The sequence below is a fragment of the Macrotis lagotis genome, chromosome X (assembly GCF_037893015.1).
Source record: "Macrotis lagotis isolate mMagLag1 chromosome X, bilby.v1.9.chrom.fasta, whole genome shotgun sequence".
Taxonomy (NCBI): domain Eukaryota; kingdom Metazoa; phylum Chordata; class Mammalia; order Peramelemorphia; family Peramelidae; genus Macrotis; species Macrotis lagotis.
Window position 1 is genome coordinate 108,301,661 of NC_133666.1, and position 19,416 is coordinate 108,321,076.

The following is a 19,416-nucleotide window of genomic DNA, read 5'->3' on the forward strand; positions in this document are numbered from 1 at the left end:
ATTCTTAGAAGTTGATTGAGTATAAATTTACAAATAGAACTTGTGGTTTAAAAAGACCCTGCATTCAACTGTTCAGTGTACTACTTTTGTAAAAGGAATAATCATTGAATATAGTTTATATGTAAGTTCAAAATTTCCATACATTGGGTTTTCTTTCATTAGGAAACATGTATAATCTGATAGTATAATAGAGATATTTTTGCATAGTCAAGTGGAGCTTCTATTATTTAAATGAAATGCACATACAAAGCAGGACTTTATCATGAATAAATGAATATTACTCAAACTTCCAAAATTAAAATTGAGTATGAATATGAACATAATAAGAATATTAAATGCAACAATATCTGGGTATAGGTCATCTAAACATAATGGGATTATCTAATCATGTCTGCAACTCTCATAATAGAACCTCATTGTGAAATCCATGAACTATTTTCATTAGAACAACAAATAATATTAAATAATAATGTTCTCTTTATCACACTAAAATAGATACATCCAAAATTAAATTATATGTAGTGGCAGAATAAAATAGTACACAGAGTTCAACAAATACATGAAAAATTATTGCTTTGGTGTTAGCACAGGGGCTAATACATAGTGTGTATGTGATATATGTATGAAACATGTATGAAATATATGAAATATATATATGAAAATGTTAGTCATTGCTATCTTTAGAAATCCCTCCACCAAAGCAAGTCATATCCAACTTTTAGATAAGTTTTGGGAAATTGCTTGAGGCTTCAAGAAATTATGACTGATCACATGGAGAGTATCACAGGAAGGATTTGAACACAATTCTTCCATATTTTAATGAGGAAATTGAAGACAAGTTAAATGGCTTGTCCAAGTCATATAGGTAGCAACTAATAGACCTAGGACCAGAACCCATTATGAGGAAGTGATGGGGAAGTGAAGGGTCATTTTTAGGTTTTCTGTGAATTTCTGTGAATTTCAATATCAAATTTCAAAATCCCAAAATCCATTTACCAGGGAATGGTCAATATTAAAACTGATTAGTTTGAGTGGCAATCTCTCTCTCTTTTTTTTTAACCTATACTCCTTAATGTGATTGGCAGTCCTAACTATTTATATATATATATATATATATATATATATATATATATATATATATATATATATATACACACACACACACACACACACACATACATACAGACTTGGAACTAGAGGGGAAAAGGAATAAGGGCAAAATAAGCTTACATAATTTAAAAATTGAAGATTGTCCCTACTCAGATGTTTATTTTTGCCAAGTTTTTGCCTTAGTTGACTGCAAAACTCAATCTTGCATTTTCTTAACCCATTTTTTTCTAAGGGAGGCAATGTGGAATAGTGGACAAAATGAAGGTTTGGAGTAAGGAAAACCTGCAGTGAAATCTTATCTTTGAGTTTTCTGTTTTCTCTGATATTCAGGAAACTTGGATTTACCTGCTTATCAGTTAAAAGAAATTCACTGAAGAAAAATAGTAGGGAACCACATGAAATTTAGGGGCCATTATATTAGCTTCAAGATGAAAATGAGTTAATAATTGTAAACAAGGTATTAACAGAGACAGCTAGTTAGTATAGTGGATAGAGCACAGGATTTGAAATCAGCAAGACCTGAGTTTAAATCCTATTTCTGCCATTTAGCATTGTGTGACCTTAGACAAGTCCCTTAGTTTCCTCATGTAAAATGATGATAATAACATCTTCACAGGAGTGTTATGTTGAACAAATGAAATAACACACACTTATATATAGTGCTTTGTAAACCAAATACTATACAAATTATTGTTATTATTATTATCATCATCATCAAAAAGGAATCAAATTTTGCTTACTAATATTCATTTTGCTCTCTTTTAGAAATAGGATTGTTTACTCTCTGGAAATGTTTTAGTAACATTGATCACATGTTTTAAGAATTGATTTTTCTAGAGCAGTGTGTATGTATGTGAGGGTGTATATAAGAGATATGTTAAGTTCATGTTGAAACCCATCATCAGGATTTCAGGCCACCGAGGGACCCAAACTATGATTTAAAGATAATAGCAAAAGCTACTTTTTTTTTCTGAGAGCATCTGGTTGGTGAGAGGTGCCAAGAGTTGATTTTCATCTACCCAAAACAATCACCTCTCTTTTTTATATGCTCAAATTCAGTAATATCAAAGCTTAAAACAAAAACCAGCAATAAAACCCAAATTCCTGACTTTATCATGGGTTAGTAGGAAAAAACACCAGGGTTTGAAATCAGGACCTTTTTTTCAAAACTAAACTAATTATTATTTGTGATCTTCAATTACTTGACCTTCCTGGTTCTTAATGTAAAATGAGGAAATAAGACTAAATCTGAGAACTATAAGCTTACTTTTTAAAAAATATATTTTTGATAATGATTTCAAAATAAATGTTTTCCTTTGAAATTCTGTGTGTTTTTAGTGTCAAAGAATTGGAAATTGAGGGGATACCCATCAATTGGGGAATGGCTAAACAAGTTATGGTACATGAATACTCAATGGTTGAACTCTAGAGAAGCATGGAATAACTTATGGGATCTGATGCTGAGTGAAGAGAGTAGAGCCAAGAGAACAATGTACACATCAACAGCATTATGAGCTGAACAACCTTGATGGAAGCAACTCCTCTCCACAGTCTAGAGAGCTAGGATGACTATAATGGTCTATATTATCCCCAACCAGAGGAAGAAAAACAAAACAGAACAAAACATGGGGGAAAAAAACACCCCTACGGAATCTGATGAACATTTTATTAAAAATTATCTCTTATGTATCTTTCCCTTAATCCTAATTCCTCATGCCAAAAAATTACTAATTTGTAAATATGTTTAACTATATATATATTATATATAATATATATATATATATATATATATATATATATATATATATATATATATATATATATAAAATGCTATCCCTCCTGAGGGGAGGGGGGGTAGGAAGGAAGGGTGGAAGAAAATTTTGTAACTTGTTAATATGCATATACAAATGGATGAAAATAAAGAAAGAAATAAAAAAGGAAATTCTATGTGTTTTAATCTGTGCATTTAAAGACATTTATTCTGAGAAGAGATTCATAGATTTCACCAGACTGCCAAAGGGACCCATGACTCAAAAGAAAAGTTTATTTCTCTTGGACCAGATGTTATCTAAGGTCCCTTCTAACTCTAAATCCTATAATCCTATGATAAGATGTTGCAAAACCTCCCAACTATTGAAGACCTGCCCAAAACATTAGCAGAAAGGGTCTTGGTACAATTTCAATTTTCAGGCACAAGAAATAAAAAAAGGAAAAAAAAATCCATTGTTGGGCAACTACCAAGAGTTAGTTAGTAGTTCAAGCACCAGACCTCAAATGGATTTTTACTTTTAAAAATGAGCCTAAGGATCCCTTAAACACTGTTGATAAATAGTTTACTTTCTGACTGGGTTAGGAATACTTCCCAACCAGTTTCACCAGTTAGGTTTCACTATCTAAACTGAGCAGCTGTTTTACACCATTCAACATGAAGGGAAAGTTTTTAGGAAAGGGTATCAAATCTTCAGGTAGAAACATTCCAACCTATGTGCCAGTGCAGATGTTCACAAAACAAAGTCAAGTACCTGAATCCCTTGCTAATTTACTAAACAGTTTGATTCTGAGTAAATTGAAATCACATGCTCAAGAAAGAACTTGGCTTCACTGACAAAAGACTAAAGAGGATAATTCTTTAGGAAATTATTATAATCCATTTATAAAAACGTTCAGTGTCCTGTAATTAAGGCATTATTGACACAAATAGTTGTAGCCTATACCATCCATCTTGAGACCATTCACTTAACTATTTATTCATAGGGTAAATGAAGATATAATGATACCATAAAAGAAAACAACATATAAGAACCCGATATTTATATAGCTATAGAGCTTGTGTTTTCACGAAAATACATTTAAAAGAGAAAGCTTAAGTTTTTCCAAGTTCTCAATTGCAAGAATGTATTTTTAGAAATTGTGGCTAAATTGTAATATGCCTTTTTACACACACACACACACACACACACACACACACATAGAGTTTCTGGATACCACAGAAGGTAATTTGAGGATTTGTTTTAAAAATAGATGTTTGGCCGACCAATGCTTAATTTGGTTATGCCATTCCTTTCTTCATAGGTGCATCTGGTTTAGTTCAACACTTGGCTTTGAAAAGCAACAAAGATTGATCAGGTTCCAGCATTTCCTAGTGTGAAAGTCTCTATGCACTAGTACTCATCTAAGTTTTGGGTTAGAGGGGTCTTGATATTCCACAGATCTGCAGCTGAACTTTTGTATTGCTATTTCAGTTGTGCTTCCTTATTCCTAAGGAAAGTATATGTTTTAGCATAGTATAAACTAAATTTCTTGGCTTGTTTGGTTTTGAAGTCAGTATTTCCTTTAGCATCTGTAGAAGATATGAGGGCTGAAGTTCCAATGAATAGCATGATCCAGAAAGATTATAGACAGAAATCTAGAATCAAGAGAGTTGGGAAGGACTTTAGGGAAAATGTAATTGGAATCACATTTCAGAAAATGTGACTGAAGAATTTAGATTCTTGCATCATTCACTAATTTATTCAATAGTCACTTATTAAATACTTTATTATGTGGCAGGTATTTTGCTAAGGAACTGGGGATACAAAAAATGAAGTAATCCCTGTGCTCAAAGAGTTTAAATTCTATTGGGCAAAAAAATTTACACATATGTAAATATGAAATATATGGAAAATAAATAAAAAATAGTCTGGGGTGATTAGGAAAGAGCTTATGTAGGAGGTAACACTTTAGCTAAACTTTGAAGGAAGTCAGAAATTCTAAGCTATTTTCTCTCTTCTCACTTTCTTAATCTCTTACAACTGGGCTTCCATATTTATTCTTCCAAATCTGCTCCATCCAAAGTTATCAGTGATCTTTTATTAGTCAAATCCAATGACCTTTACTCAATCCTCATTGTTCTTGACCTCTATACAGCCTTTGACACTATTGATAACCCTTTCCTCCTTAATATTTATTTCTTTTTAAGTTTTTAGGACACCACACTCTCTTATTTTTCCTCTTTCTTATCTGATCTTTCCTCATTCTCCCTTTCTGAATTCTCATCTAGATCATACCCTCTAACTTTAGCTATCCCACAGAGTTTTGTCCTGGGTTCTCTTCATTTACATTCTCTCTTCTTTAATTGGTGATATCATCACTTTCCTATGGATTAAATTAGTATCACTCTGCTGATGATTGTCAGATCTGATAATCCTACCCCCTCACCTCTACCCCATCTCTCCAATGACCTTTAATCTCCCATCTGAGATGGAAAACAGACTGAGACCCTCAGATATTTTGAAATGGATAATCAAAAAAAAATTTAAACTCAGTAAATCTAAAGAAGAACTCGTTATGTTTTCCCCTAAACCCTCCTCACTTCCTACCGTCCCTTTTTACTGTATAGGGCAATACTATCCTGCCAGTCCCTCAGGCTTGAAACCTAAGTGCCATCCTGGTCTCCTCACTCTTTCAGTATCCCTCCACCTCAGGCCATTGCTAAAGCCTGTTGATTTTACCTTTGTAACATCTCTTCAATATGCCCCTTTCTCTCCTCTGACACAGTCACACCCTCATCTCCTCAAGTCTGGACTGTTGCAATGGCCTGCTGGTGGTCTTTCTGGTTCTAGTTTCTCCCCATTCCCAGACATCTTCCATTCAGGTACTAAAGCAATTTTTCTAAAGCACAGGCTCCACCACATTATCCTCCTATGTAATAGACTCTATTGACTACCTCTTGCCTCCTAGATCAAATATAAAAATTTCTGTTTGGCATTCAAAGTCCTTCATAATGTAACTTCTGCTTTTCCAGTCTTTTTTATACTTTACTTCCTCCATCAGGTACTATTTGATCCAGTGATATTAATCTCTTAACTATTCCATAAATAAGACGATTATCTTTTATGGGTTTTTTAACCTTCCATTAAAGGTATCGTCATCATTGTCTTCCTTGATTTTCTTGTCCTACAGCACGTGGTCACAGGATTCAGAATGGAATTGTCATTAGATGAAGTCTTCTATGATAGTTCTGGTGACAATTTTTATCCTCTTAGACTTCACATGAAATTTTACTTTGCTTCACTCTAAGACAGGCATATTGTAGTATGTGTATTAGTATCATCTTTCTATGTTACATCCTCTTGCTATATATACCATTAGTACCTTGAGGGCAGGGATCATAGTAGGAGCTAGAAAGGAGTCCTGAAGCCCTGTAATCCAACTCCCACTTTTACAGTTGAGGAAACTGAGGCTAAACAGATTAAGTGACTTGACCATGGTTGCTCAGCAATTAGAAGCATTCTTTTGCAGTCATTCTGGAGAAAAGGGAATAGTGATATAAATAGTGATATGAGAGAGAGTAATTTTTCCCTACCTACTTCAGTGCTTTGCACACAGTAGATGTTTGAGAAATATTTCTTGAATTGTATCAAACAATGGCTCCCTGAAGGCAAGGTAGAGCAGGCTACCCATGCCTAATTCTAACTCTTGTTCTTTCCCCAGGAAAATTATTGTTGGATTAGAAAAAGAGGCTGGAGAAAGAATTCTGACAACTGAGGTGTAGCTCAAGGGATAAATACTAGCAGAGGGTGTGGTGCAGAGCCATGGCAACACAGATACAGAAGAGTGAGGAGGAGGCATGACTGGCATGCTGCCACTATAAAAGAATGCCATCTTAGACAAGGAAGTTGCATAAAACACCACCATAATTTCACCAATACTTGTTATTCCCCTTTCTTTTCTAGTATGTTCTTGTTTACTTATGCTTGATGCTTTGGACTCCATTCTTCTAAAGATACTCTTGATGCATTTTGGCCTAATTGAATGTAGCCTTTGGTTTATTTTCTTTCATATCACTTTCATATTCTACCACATACTCCCTTTTCTCTAGGATGGTTATAAAAAGATACTTCCAATTATCATGTGAGCATAGACAAATCACTCAACTTCTTTAAGCCTGTTTTCTCAAGTATAAAATGAGGGTTGAATTAATTAATAAGAAGGTCTCAATCAGTGCTCTTTTCCAACTTTTATTCTATCATGCTAAGACTTCAATGCTTCATAGCAACCAAGTCCCTACAATATACCATTGCAGCTGTTACCCTCTGATCAGGAACTCTTGTTACTATGCTTTGGGGGATTCAAATCACTCATCTTTGGAACTCTCACACACAGGCTGTCCTGATTGGTGAGAGTCAATATATAGTGGGCACTAGCATGATCATGTACCAATTTCTTTGCCACATATCCCACTGGCATACATGTATTATCCACCTTCTAGTTCTTGCTATGCAAATAGTAATTAAATCAATACAGCTATCATTTCCAGAGTAAAGGCCCTATGATTCCATCCCCTGTGACTTCTCAGTTTGAAGCACTTTTCTTTCCTTAGCCACAATTTTTCTGTAAATGTTGTCTTCCCATATAAGAATTTAATAGGAAAATCTAGTCAATGATTGAATGGAGACTTGAGGTAGGCAGACCTACCAGCAGGTCATTTTCATAATCCAGGCATAGATTGATAAGGACTTGCACCATCTGGGGGGGGGGCAGTCTAGGGACTGTCCTGCTAGCTATTGTTTTTGTATCTTCCTTTTATGAATTACAAAACAGATGAGTAAACTGAGGTAAACAGGGTTTAGTGACTTGTCTAGGTCCCACAGCTAGGAAAGGTCTGAGGTCAGATTTGAACTCAGGAAGATGAGTCTTCCTGACTACAAATGTGGTATTCTATCCACTGTGCCACTTAGCTACTCTTAGATCTTTTAGCCTTTATCTTGTCAGGGTTTATTGACTTTAATGTGTAGTATTTTTGTATCAGGGAAGTTGAACCATCAGAGTCAGTCACTTGTCTTGGGTTGGCAAGACAGTTTTGGAGCTAGACTCATAGCTTGTTCAGTTATTAATGATCATATTCACCTTATGATGGACAGCTCTATCACTTTACTTTTCCCCTTGGTGATTGATAAACATCCTGTAGGCTAGTTTATTGACTTTACCAATCTTTATTGAATAGTCCTAGATGTTAGCACATTCAATGATGTAGCAGGTCCCAGTCTTGAAAACAAACATGCAGAGGAAGATAGTCCCTGAGCATATTCTTGTTCCTGAATAGGGGTGGGTTATGGAACAAGGAGCTCCAAGTGTCTGTCTCTCATCCTTTACTATTTCCTTAAGAATATCATATTATCACTATGGAACTTCTTGTGACTTTCCATCTGTGTGTAGGATACCTTAATGGCTTTGTTTATAACCTTGTTCTTGACCATGACTACAATTGACAGCTTCTCTGTCCCTTCCTAATGACTGCCTATTGGTTGATGTTGAGTAGTTGGCTAACTCCTTCTGATACAGTAGGGAAGGTCTGGGTTTATAGCCTTCCTCAGATAGTAATTATTTATGTGACCCTAAAAAGATAGGAGAGAATCCTTATTAAGTAGCTATTACATATTTGACATTGTGCTAAGCACCAGAGATATAAGTACAAGTAAACAAGATAGTTCTTGCCCTCAAGAAGGTAACATTAAAGTGTGGAAACAAAGTCTTTTTCCCTATTCCTCTATCATCACAACTCATTCATCTTAATAGAGGGTTAATCACCCTCTAATAAGTATGCCAGCTACCACTGAATATAAAAAAAAGGATTTAAAAGAGTTAAGTGGAAACAGCACTAAATATAGTCAGAGGATTTGAGTTCAAAACTTGATTGCTATACTACCCCATTCAGTCTTTTCGGGCTTCAATTTTCATATCTATAGGATGGGGGAGGTGGATTTGATGACCTCTAGTCCTTTCCTAATCTAAAGTCTGAGTCTCCTGAGGAAAAAGTATTTTTTTTATTATATTGAGAAGTAATTATTAAATTAGGATCCTGACTTCTCTGTTTCTTCCTTCTTCATTCCAGTTCAAGTAGAAGGTCAATCTTTAAGACATGGCTGACTGACATTACTTCTAACCCTTGGGGACCATACATTTTCATCTTGAGTCAGACCCCACCCAACTAAGAGAGGTTGCTTCTGTTTAGAGTATAAACAAAATCCATTCTGGGTGAGTTCTTGCCCCTATCCCTTCATTATAATTTAGAGTGATACAGTTTATGAAGAAGAAAACCAACCACAGTGGTCTGGATAGAGATGATTCTCCTGTCCAGGTAACCAGAGACAACTGAGACCAAGATCAAGTCACATTCTCAGTAGGTGAAAGTGAAGAATTCTAACCTATGACCTCATTAAATTTGATTGATTTTTATTTGTTGATTTTTATTTTTCAGGGGCATTCCTTTTTAAAAGATATTTGAGGCTTTCAGGCTCTCCATGTTTTTTTCTTTGTTATTGAGAGAAATAACTGATCATCAATTTATTATCACTTAACTTAACTAATTGATAATTAATAACCCAGAAATTCTGTCTCTTAGTTTTTGCATTTGTAATACTCTATTTTAGAGCTGAGAAAACAATGAGAAGTAAATTTGTTAAGTATTTCTTAGCTAGTAAGTAAAGTGGGATTTGATCCTAAGTCTCCTGGTTCCTGTGTTCAGTACAATACTATATCTATAATTCAGTTCATTATCCTCCCCCTTAAAGACAATGAAACATTAGGTAATACTTAACTATGTTTTTGCTTATGTGTCTTTTATGTGTTTTTTTCTTCTAAAAAAAGGAACCCATAATGGACAGAATATTAAATTCGTTTCATTGTTTTAAATTAACATTACACTTAAAATGCAATGTTATAGAAAAGACTGACTTCAGACAGGTTGCATTGAAAAGACTAAATCTTCATGTCATAAGATGATTCACTCACACATCAAAGCACAGTCTTCAACAAAGGATCTGAATGTTTGAAGGGTAATGCTTATCCTCAATTGTTACAGTTTTTTTTAATAATCACTCTTCAGTTTCTGCTCACAATCGGCTTTTAAGAAAGATATTTTGTAGTGACTTATTCTCTCTTCTCCCCAACTCTGGGAAATATTGTCAAGATAACTTTTGGTTATCTGTTCTGCATTTAGCCTAGACAAAAAAAACCAAAAACCCTGTTCCGAAAGAAAAAAAGTCTCCTCTTGATTTGTGGCCTTTCAAGCATTATCTTTAAATGTGGGCATCACCTGAAAAGATTCTGAAACAGCTGAAAAACATTGCCTTTGCAGACTGTTTGGGAGACTGATCACATAAAAGCAGACATTTAGAATCTTTGTGAGTGTGTATCCGAGCTGAAAAGGGGGCTATGTTTTCTGCTTGAATTTTAGGTGTTGAATTATTGAGATAGAAGAAAGTACACTTTGTAGCCAATGTCAGGGTTATCTGCTTATGAGGGGAAAGACTGAAAAATAATATTTAAAAACCTCATTGGGACAGTGTCCATTCATAGATTTTTTTTTCCCCAAATTCCCTTTAAAATTTAGTCTCTTTGACTTTTTCTGAACTTAGTCTTTTTTAGGTTATTCAAAATCATGGGGTCAGATTTAAAAGCTCTGAGATCCCTCAGAATATTTTGGTTTTTTAATTAACAACAATGATATGAGGTAGGAAGAATACCTATTTTTCAGTCATTTTTTTCAGTCATGTTTGACTCTTCATGACTGCATTTGGAGTTTTCTTGGCAAAGATCCTAGAGTAGTTTGTCATTTCCTTCTCCATCTTATTTTACAGATGAAGAAAGTGGGGTAAACTGGATTAAGTGACTTGCCAAGAGTCACAGAGCTAGTAAGTGTCTGAGCTCAAATTTGAACCCAGGAAGATGAGTCTTCCTGGTTCTCAGCCTAGTGATCTAGCCATTGTACCACCTACCTCACCCACATCTATTCATATCCCCCTAGAATTTATGAATATGAATATATGTTCATTATATATATGTATATATGCATATATATACATATATATATATATATATATATATATCAGTAAGTATTGACTGGGATCTGAAACAGATTTCTTCTGACTCCAGGTCCTCTATATTTGGACAAATTAGGTACAATAAGAGCAGTTCAAATTACTTTAAGGTCTGTAAAGTCCTTTCCTCCCTATGAGATGGGCCATGTAAGAATTATTATCCCCACTCTAAAAGATAAAACTATTGGAGTTTAGAGAATTTAAGCAACGTGTAATCATACAGTTAGGAAAAAAGAAAAGTTAGAGTCAATAATAATAGCTAGCATTTACAAAATCCTTATGAATATTATCTCTTTCTATTTTCACAACATTTTATAGATGAGGAAATTGAGAGAAACAGGCTCAGTGATTTGCTCAAGGTCACATATCCAAGTTTAGATTTGAACTCAGGTAACCATGATGGTTAACAATGGTTACCAATAGATAGTAATAGTCAACATGCTTATTTCTGTTGTTTTGTTGTTTTTTAAAACTACTCTCCAGTGGAAAAGAATGTTTTTAACTTTGACTTCTCTATGGAGAAAAACCACATGGAGAAACCATGTAATCATTCATATTTAAATACTATGGCTCTGTCAAATCCTGAACTCTCTAGTGCTTCAAGGGGGATTGCACAAATATAAAGGATAATAGGATCATAGATCTTGGGCTATAAGGGACCTCAGAGGTCAGCTATTTTCATTTTCTTATTTTATAGATGAAACTGGTAAGCTTCAGAGGTGAGAGAACTTGTGTTCTGTTATTCCAGAACCAGTTCTCTCTCTCCTCTATAACATGCATGTGTACTGCAGAAATGTTTGGACCCTCCCTATTGAAGTCCTTCAATGTTATGTCACTCATGAAAACAAAGAATAGTTTCCTCTCCATACCACCCTGGCCACAGTTTGCCACTACCACACCCATAGCCCTAGATATTTAGTTGTGGGAAGGGGAAACATAAATATAACTCCAAATTTCAGTCTCCACATCTGGTATACCTGCCACACCCAAGACCCAACCTTACTAGGCATGGCACCTAAAAAACCCCACAACAGAAAATATAATACATTATATCAATGTATTATAATATATAAATACTATGTGATAATATATTTATAATATATAATTATACTGTTTTATGTGTAACATAGACAACATGTAAAATATAATCACAATGTCATATATTGTGATAGATTTCTATATTATATGTATTAAATATAAATAATAAATAAAATATTTAAGAATTATTATATAATTTAAGTTTATATATATGCCATATAATTATAAAAGACTGGCTTAAATATATCAATTTTACAACTAAGAGGATAAAGCAGACTAAAATTGCTTATGGAATGGATGAATTATAGAACACTAAAATTTTATCTTATGATAATTCTAATTTGCCCTTCTCTAGACCTCAGTTACCTCTTCTTTATCACCTTAAATCATCCCTAAAGAATCTTCTATTTCGGGGCAGCTAGGTGGTGTAGTGGATAAAGCACTGGCCCTGAAGTCAGGAGTGCCTGGGTACGGATCTGGTCTCAGACACTTAGTAATTACCTAGCTGTGTGGCCTTAGGCAAGCCACTTAATCCTGTTTCCTTGCAAAAACCTAAAAAAAAAAAAAGAATCTTCCATTTCTAAATATATGGCTGTAATCTATTGATGGGGCCCAATATATAGTTTAACTTGGCTCTGTTACCACTCACTGAAAAAAAGAGACCTGATCTCATCCCAAGATCAGTCACTATGTTTATTCTGGACTTCAGTTTCAACATTTGTAAAATGATGGGGTGAGATGATGACTTCTGAAGTCTTTTGTCCCTAGAATCTATTGATATCTTTACTCTGGGGGCATCCATTGTACCATACTACCTCTCTCACATCAATATAACCAATGAAATGTTTCACTGATTCTGTCTAAATATCTATCAGCATTTTTATCCATTCCCTTTCATTTTTCCTTTAAATATTCATAGACAATATATTCTCTGTTTTAGATTTTTTGTTTGTTTTGTTTTGTCTTTGTATTATTTCCTAAAGATATGTCCCTATTTCTTAATTTTTATTGATCTTAATTGTATTATATTATCGGTTATGCTTGAGTAGTTAGGTGGCGCAATGGATAGAATGCCAGATCTGAAGTCAGGAAGATTTATCTTCCTGAGTTCAGATAGTTACTAGCTATGTGACCCAAATCACTTAACTGTGTGTACTTCAGTTTCCTTACCTATAAGAAGAATGACAATTCACAACAGTATCTTTGCCAAGAAAACCACAAAAATGGGCAGGCAGAGTTGGGTATGATTAAATGACTGAACACAAAAAATCTGTTACATTATGTGCATATCTTTTGATCCAGCAATGCCACTACTGGGTCTATATCCTGAAGAGATTATGAAAAAGGGTAAAAACATCACTTGTACAAAAATATTCATAGCAGCCCCGTTTGTGGTGGCAAAGAATTGGAAATCAAGTAAATGTCCTTCAGTTGGGGAATGACTTAGCAAACTGTGGTATATGTATGTCATGGAACACTATTATTCTATTAGAAACCAGGAGGGATGGGAATTCAGGGAAGCCTGGAGGGATTTGCATGAACTGATGCTGAGTGAGATGAGCAGAACCAGAAAAACATTATACACCCTAACAGCAACATGGGGGTGATGAGCAACCTAGATGGACTTGCTCATTCTATCAATATAACAACCAGGGTCAATTTTGTACTATCTGCAATGGAGAATACCATCTGTATCCAGAGAAAGAATTGTGGAGTTTGAACAAAGACCAAAGACTATTACCTTCAATTTAGAAAAAAAGCCCGTAATCTTATTATGTAATTTTGCTATCTCTTATATTTTATTTTTCTTCTTTAAAGTTATGATTTATCTCTCATCACAGTCAACTGAGATCAATGTATACCATGGAACCAATGTAAAGACTAATGGAATGCCTTCTGTTGGGGGTGGGGGAGGGGAGCAAGGATGGGGGAAAACTGTAAAACTCAAAATAAATAAAATCTTTCTAATAAAAATATATTGCAGTTTATCTAATTACTCCACTTTTACTGTACATTTAATTTGCTACCAGGTTTTTGGTTGTTTTTTACAATTATAAGTAGCATCGCTACAAAATTCTTTGAGCAGATATATCTTTTCCCATTAGTTTAATAGTTCCTGAAAATAATATTTCTAGGCTATAGCTCTACAATTGAATTATTGGATCACTTCTTTATAATCTTACTTAATGTCTCCTCTCAATGATCTAGTGGACTTCAGAAATTTCCCATTACCAAAGGAGATGGCTCTGGTTCTTTTCAATATCTTGTTAGGATGTAGGACTCATACACAGAATGATATCTAACTTGCCACAGTATAGTGACCTCTGGCACAAGTATGTAATACCCTAAAGAACAAGAAAAGGCTCAGAGTAAGGTTTTTCCCCCATGGAACTTGGTAAAATTACATGATCTTTACTCTTATATAGAATCAGACTCAGAGTAGAAATCCTAGAGGTTTTCTACTTCAACTCTTGCCCATAGCATGAATTTCCTCTACAATATCCTTGGTAGGTGGCCATTCATCCTTAAATCGCAATATGGAATTCATGGTTTCCTGATTCAGCTCCCTCCACTTTTGGACAGCTCTAATTATTAGATATTCTTTCCTTATCTTGACTTCAAATTTGACTCTCACTAAATTCTATCCATTACTTTTAATTCTATCTTCTGAGATCAAGTGAAATAATATTTCTATCATGAAACAGCTCTTCAGATTCTTCAAACCAGTATTATTTCATTAGCCCCACCCCAGTTAAGTCTTCTCTTTTCATGTCCTTCCATCTGATCCTCATATGGCATAAGTTTGAATCCTTTCACCACTCTGGTCAGCTTTCATCAGTCAATAAATATTTATTTAGTATCTATTCTATGTCTGGCCTAATGATAAGTGTTGGAGATATAAATATGAAAAACAATCTATAATGAAGATACACATAAAAGGAAGTTGAAAAGGGAAAGGAAGGGTATCCAGGGAAGAACTTTGGTAAATTCTCTGAGTTCACCAGGGCTAAGTCTAATCTCCAGAGGTGACTCCAAAGGTCATTATTCTCTGTTTCACTGTCCCCACCCAGAGTTTATTTCAGAAAGATCTCCAAACATATCATAGATATAGCTCATATCTAGGTTTCCTCAAGAGATCCTCAAGAGGATCTCTAGATCCTCTACACACAACCAAGGTAACAATATGGTTATAGGTAGAAGATAGCTTTTATTTCATCCCAGGCAAAATGACGAGGATGTCAAATGCTACTGATACAGATACAAATAAACATACAGAGAAAAAAACCCAAACAAACATAGAATAGAAAAGAGTCTATAAAGAGAACCAAACTAGGATAAACATTCGAGGAAAATTTATCTTTATCTCACAAGGTACTTCACGGCATCACTGACACCACCCCCTCTCCCCCAACTCTGATCAGACTCAAAATTACCCTTACCATTTGAGCTTCCTCTGAAAGGCATATACATCACAGGGGTGCTGGACCCTTCTCCTTAGACCTGTACTGTCTAAAGATTAAACTGCAATAGTGGAAGTGACATGGTATAGTGGAGATGAAGGCAGGAAGATGAGTTCAAATTCAACTTCTAACAGAAACAATTTGTGTAACTTTTCAGCTCCTGAAGCAATTCTTTACATTTATAGAACAAATATCAATCTGCATTGGTAAAGGGATTATCTTAGAAGTATTTCCTATACAAATGAAATCAGAGATCTGAACAAAGTTCTGATCTCTTCCCTGCTCCCTCTACCCCCAAATTACGGCTTTTTCCTTATAACATCCTCTGGATGTTGGAGCCACGTGAGTGATCCTCTTCTTTTTCTAAGTAGCCTGCACCTCAGGAACTCTCTTCTCTTCTAGAAGGACAGTTCCCAACTCTCAAAGATAGTGTTATTCATAAAGCAACTCACTACTTAGGCAATACTTACCCTTCTCTGACTAGAAGGCTAGATTCCAGGGTAAAGTTTGCCTAAAATGGAAATCTCTTTCTTTTCAACAGTTGGTTGGGATACAGTGACATTTGTTATGAATGAACTCTTCTCTCTGTCTAAGAAGACATCTACTTCTATCATATGTTTCTATAGGACTTGATAGCCACCTCAGTTATTGCCTTACGAGAGTTTGGAGGTCTGGGTAAACTTATGTAATTCTGATGTAATTCCCATTATATTTGAGCTATATGAGAACAGGAGTTGTCTCTGGTATATCTCTACCTCCAGAGCTTAGTATAGGACCTGGCATATGATAGCTGCTACTAAATGCTTATTGACTGAATTATTGATGTGCTGTTATTCCAAGGTCATCATTGTACATAATATATAAAAATGAATGAAATTCCAATAGAGGATTATAAACCCTCTCTTTCAATAATTTCCACTTACACAAGAAAAGAAATAGTTAACAATGATACATTTGTCTAAGATCGTAGCCTTGGGAAGAAAACTTAAGTTTTCTTGTCAAATAATGACAGGCAAGGCAGGGAACTTATAATACTGCTGGAGTAACAAACACTATTTTAGTATTAGGGCAGAATAAAAAAGATCAAAAGTTAAATGATAATTTCTGACTGAGCAAACCAGAAACTAGTAACAGTATAGTAATTGGACCTGATTGTTTTTTCAGCAGAAAATCACAAGTTGAGACTCAGAATATTCTAATTTTCTGGCTCTTCATAAATTCCTTGGATTGGTCATAAGTAGATAAATGTTTAACCATTAATGCTCAAGAAGGTTATGAATACTCTCTTAAGTCAGTATTACTCCAATGATATCAGAATTCTGGCAATCTTCTGATAGGATGATTACAGTAAGGTCTGCTTGAAACTGCCTATAGACATCCCAAAATGACCAAAATCTCAGAGTAGGAGGAGATGTTAGAGGCCTTCTAGTTTGCTAAACTGTTCTTGAGGGGCGGCTAGGTGGTGTAGTGGATAAAGCACCAGCCCTGGAGTCAGGAGTACCTGGGTTCATATCCGCTCTCAGACACTTAATAATTACCTAGCTGTGTAGCCTTGGCAAGCCACTTAACCCCAGTTGCCTTGCAAAAAACAAAAAAACCTTAAAAAAAACCTTAAACTGTTCTTGAACAAGAATTCACTCGATAATATACTTGATAAATGATTATTCAGTCTTTACTTAAATGTCTCTAGTGAGATGAACCCCTACCTCATTCTTCCTATACTGCTCCAAACTTGTAAAGTAGAAATATAGCTGCTTTAACAAGCCTTAACAAGTAGGAATTGTGTTTGGTACTTTTTTCATGTTCCCCATAGTATTGAGGTATACTTGAAGAAATTCTCTCTTTGTTTTCTAATTGCAATTAAGATTAACTAGAGGGTCCCATGGGGTGGACACTGGATTTAAATCTTAGATGATCAGCAGCAGAAATTTCCTTTGGGCTATGAATTCCATCCCATTTCTCTTTTAGCTAGAGGTCTCATAAGTTGATTATGACACAATGTGTTGACCCTCTTTTAACCTTCTCCACCTTTCTTTTTATGGGACATTTTGAATTTTAGATGAAAGCTGAGTTGTTTTATTTCATCCTTGTACATACACTCCCAGTCTTTGAGTTGTTCTGGATGAAACAAATAAACTAACTACTAAATTTCTTTTGTAGTTTTGTGTCAGAAGTACAGGTCATAGAGACGAAAACTAAAGGCAAGAAGAACATCTTTTCTGCTGGTGCAGTTTAACAGTCTCAGTGCAAGTTTATGTAGTGGTATTTCATTGTTCAGTTGTTTTTCAGTTATGTTCAACACTTCATAACCCCATTTCGAGTTTTCTTGGCAAAGATATTGGAGAAGTTTGCCATTTCTTTCACCATTTTATTTTATAGATGAGAGAACTGAAGCAAAGAGCATATGGTCTCACAGCTAGTAAGTGATTGAGGCCAGATTTGAACTCAGGAAGATGAATCATCCTGACTGCAAGCTTGATACTCTACTGTGTGACCTAGATGTGGTATTTCATAATTTTGGGGGGGATGGAGTGGGGCAATGGGGTTAAGTGACTTGTCCAAGATCATACAACTAATAAGTTTCAAGTGTTTAAGGCCATATTTGAACTCAGGTCTTCCTGACTCCAGGGCCAGTGCTCTATCCATTGCACCACCTAGCTGCCCCTCATCATGCTTTTAATGTATGTTACCATATCTGTGATAGAGATCAACACCTGTTCTGCGATTTATGATTGACCAGGTCTCTGACTGTCTACCTGCCTAGAGGCACATACCAGAACATGTCAGAGATAGAATCTGAACTCAGATCTTCCTGATTCCAACATTTGTCTATTCACTAAACCACACTGCATTGGAATCTCACTCAGCATAGATCGATACTTGAACAGTGGGAAAAAAGATTGGTTTGACAGTACCTTAGAAGGCATGGGCTTCTTGAAGGTGATTTCAGCTTGAAGCCAAACTCCCTGTGGGGACTCCAAAACCGACCAGATTTTCTCTTGAACTATATGGTTCTCTTCGAAGATATAGACAGCTAAGGTATCACTCATTTTAAAAAATCCATATATGGCATAATAAAAACGTAGACAATACTGCAAGTTCCCTGGAAGAGATGGGCCATACAGGCGTCCAATGTAGCCTGGTTGTGATGTAAATTTTGTGTTCGCCAGTAAGTAGTAACCTGAAAATAGCAGAATTAGTTATTACTTAAATTAAATAGATCTGCTATTAAAATATTATGCAACAATAACAAAAAAGCCACTTCTGTTATTCTCATAGATTTTGTTGGTTGAAACAATTTCCAAGACTAGGACTTTCAGTGATATAATACATGTTTTACAGAGTTATGTTTGTAATAGTGGGAAATGGAAGGACTCCACAATAAGTTCCATAAGCCATTACTGATAGGAGGCTGCTTATGGAAAGATTCCAGTCATCATAGTAAATTAATATAGTGAGATTCCCTTTCCCCCCGTTCTTGGTCACCAGACAATAAAGGTGAGTTTAGGCTATAGAGGAGATGATTTATTCTTTTCTTTTGACTGACCAATTGGTACTGGAGAGATAAGAGTCTGAAGGGTTCTTGTGTTTGGGACATGAGAAGGTTGGATGAGCAGCAGTTGCTGTAGCTAGAAGTTGTATGTTATTCTTCTGTCTACCTCTTATCACCCATATATGTGTTTTAAAGCAAAGTGTCTGTCTTGGAAAGCATAAATCAGATGTGATCTCCTGTTCAGACTATTTCTCTCAATCTCCCCCTCCCTGAAGTATGAAGATCAAATTCTTTTGAGGCAAGTGTGGAAATGATGAACAACATGAATAATTACTATGCAGACCAGAAGTTCTTAACCTGTTGTCTGTGAATTTTTCTTTTTTAAAAAGTTTTAATAATCGTACTTCTATATAATTGGTTTCCTTGATAATATGCATTTTATTTTATACACTTA

General features: G+C 35.1%; 1 protein-coding gene across 2 annotated transcripts in view; it reads right to left on the reverse strand.

Annotated features, from left to right (window-relative positions):
• MAMDC2 (MAM domain containing 2) overlaps window positions 1-19,416 on the reverse strand; it is a 212,589-nt gene that overhangs the window by 53,121 nt on the left and 140,052 nt on the right. For both annotated transcript variants that reach the window (XM_074207395.1, XM_074207396.1), the window contains exon 9: window positions 18,385-18,650. In XM_074207395.1, coding sequence (XP_074063496.1) covers window positions 18,385-18,650 — 266 coding nt within the window. The remainder of the gene's footprint in view (window positions 1-18,384; window positions 18,651-19,416) is intronic.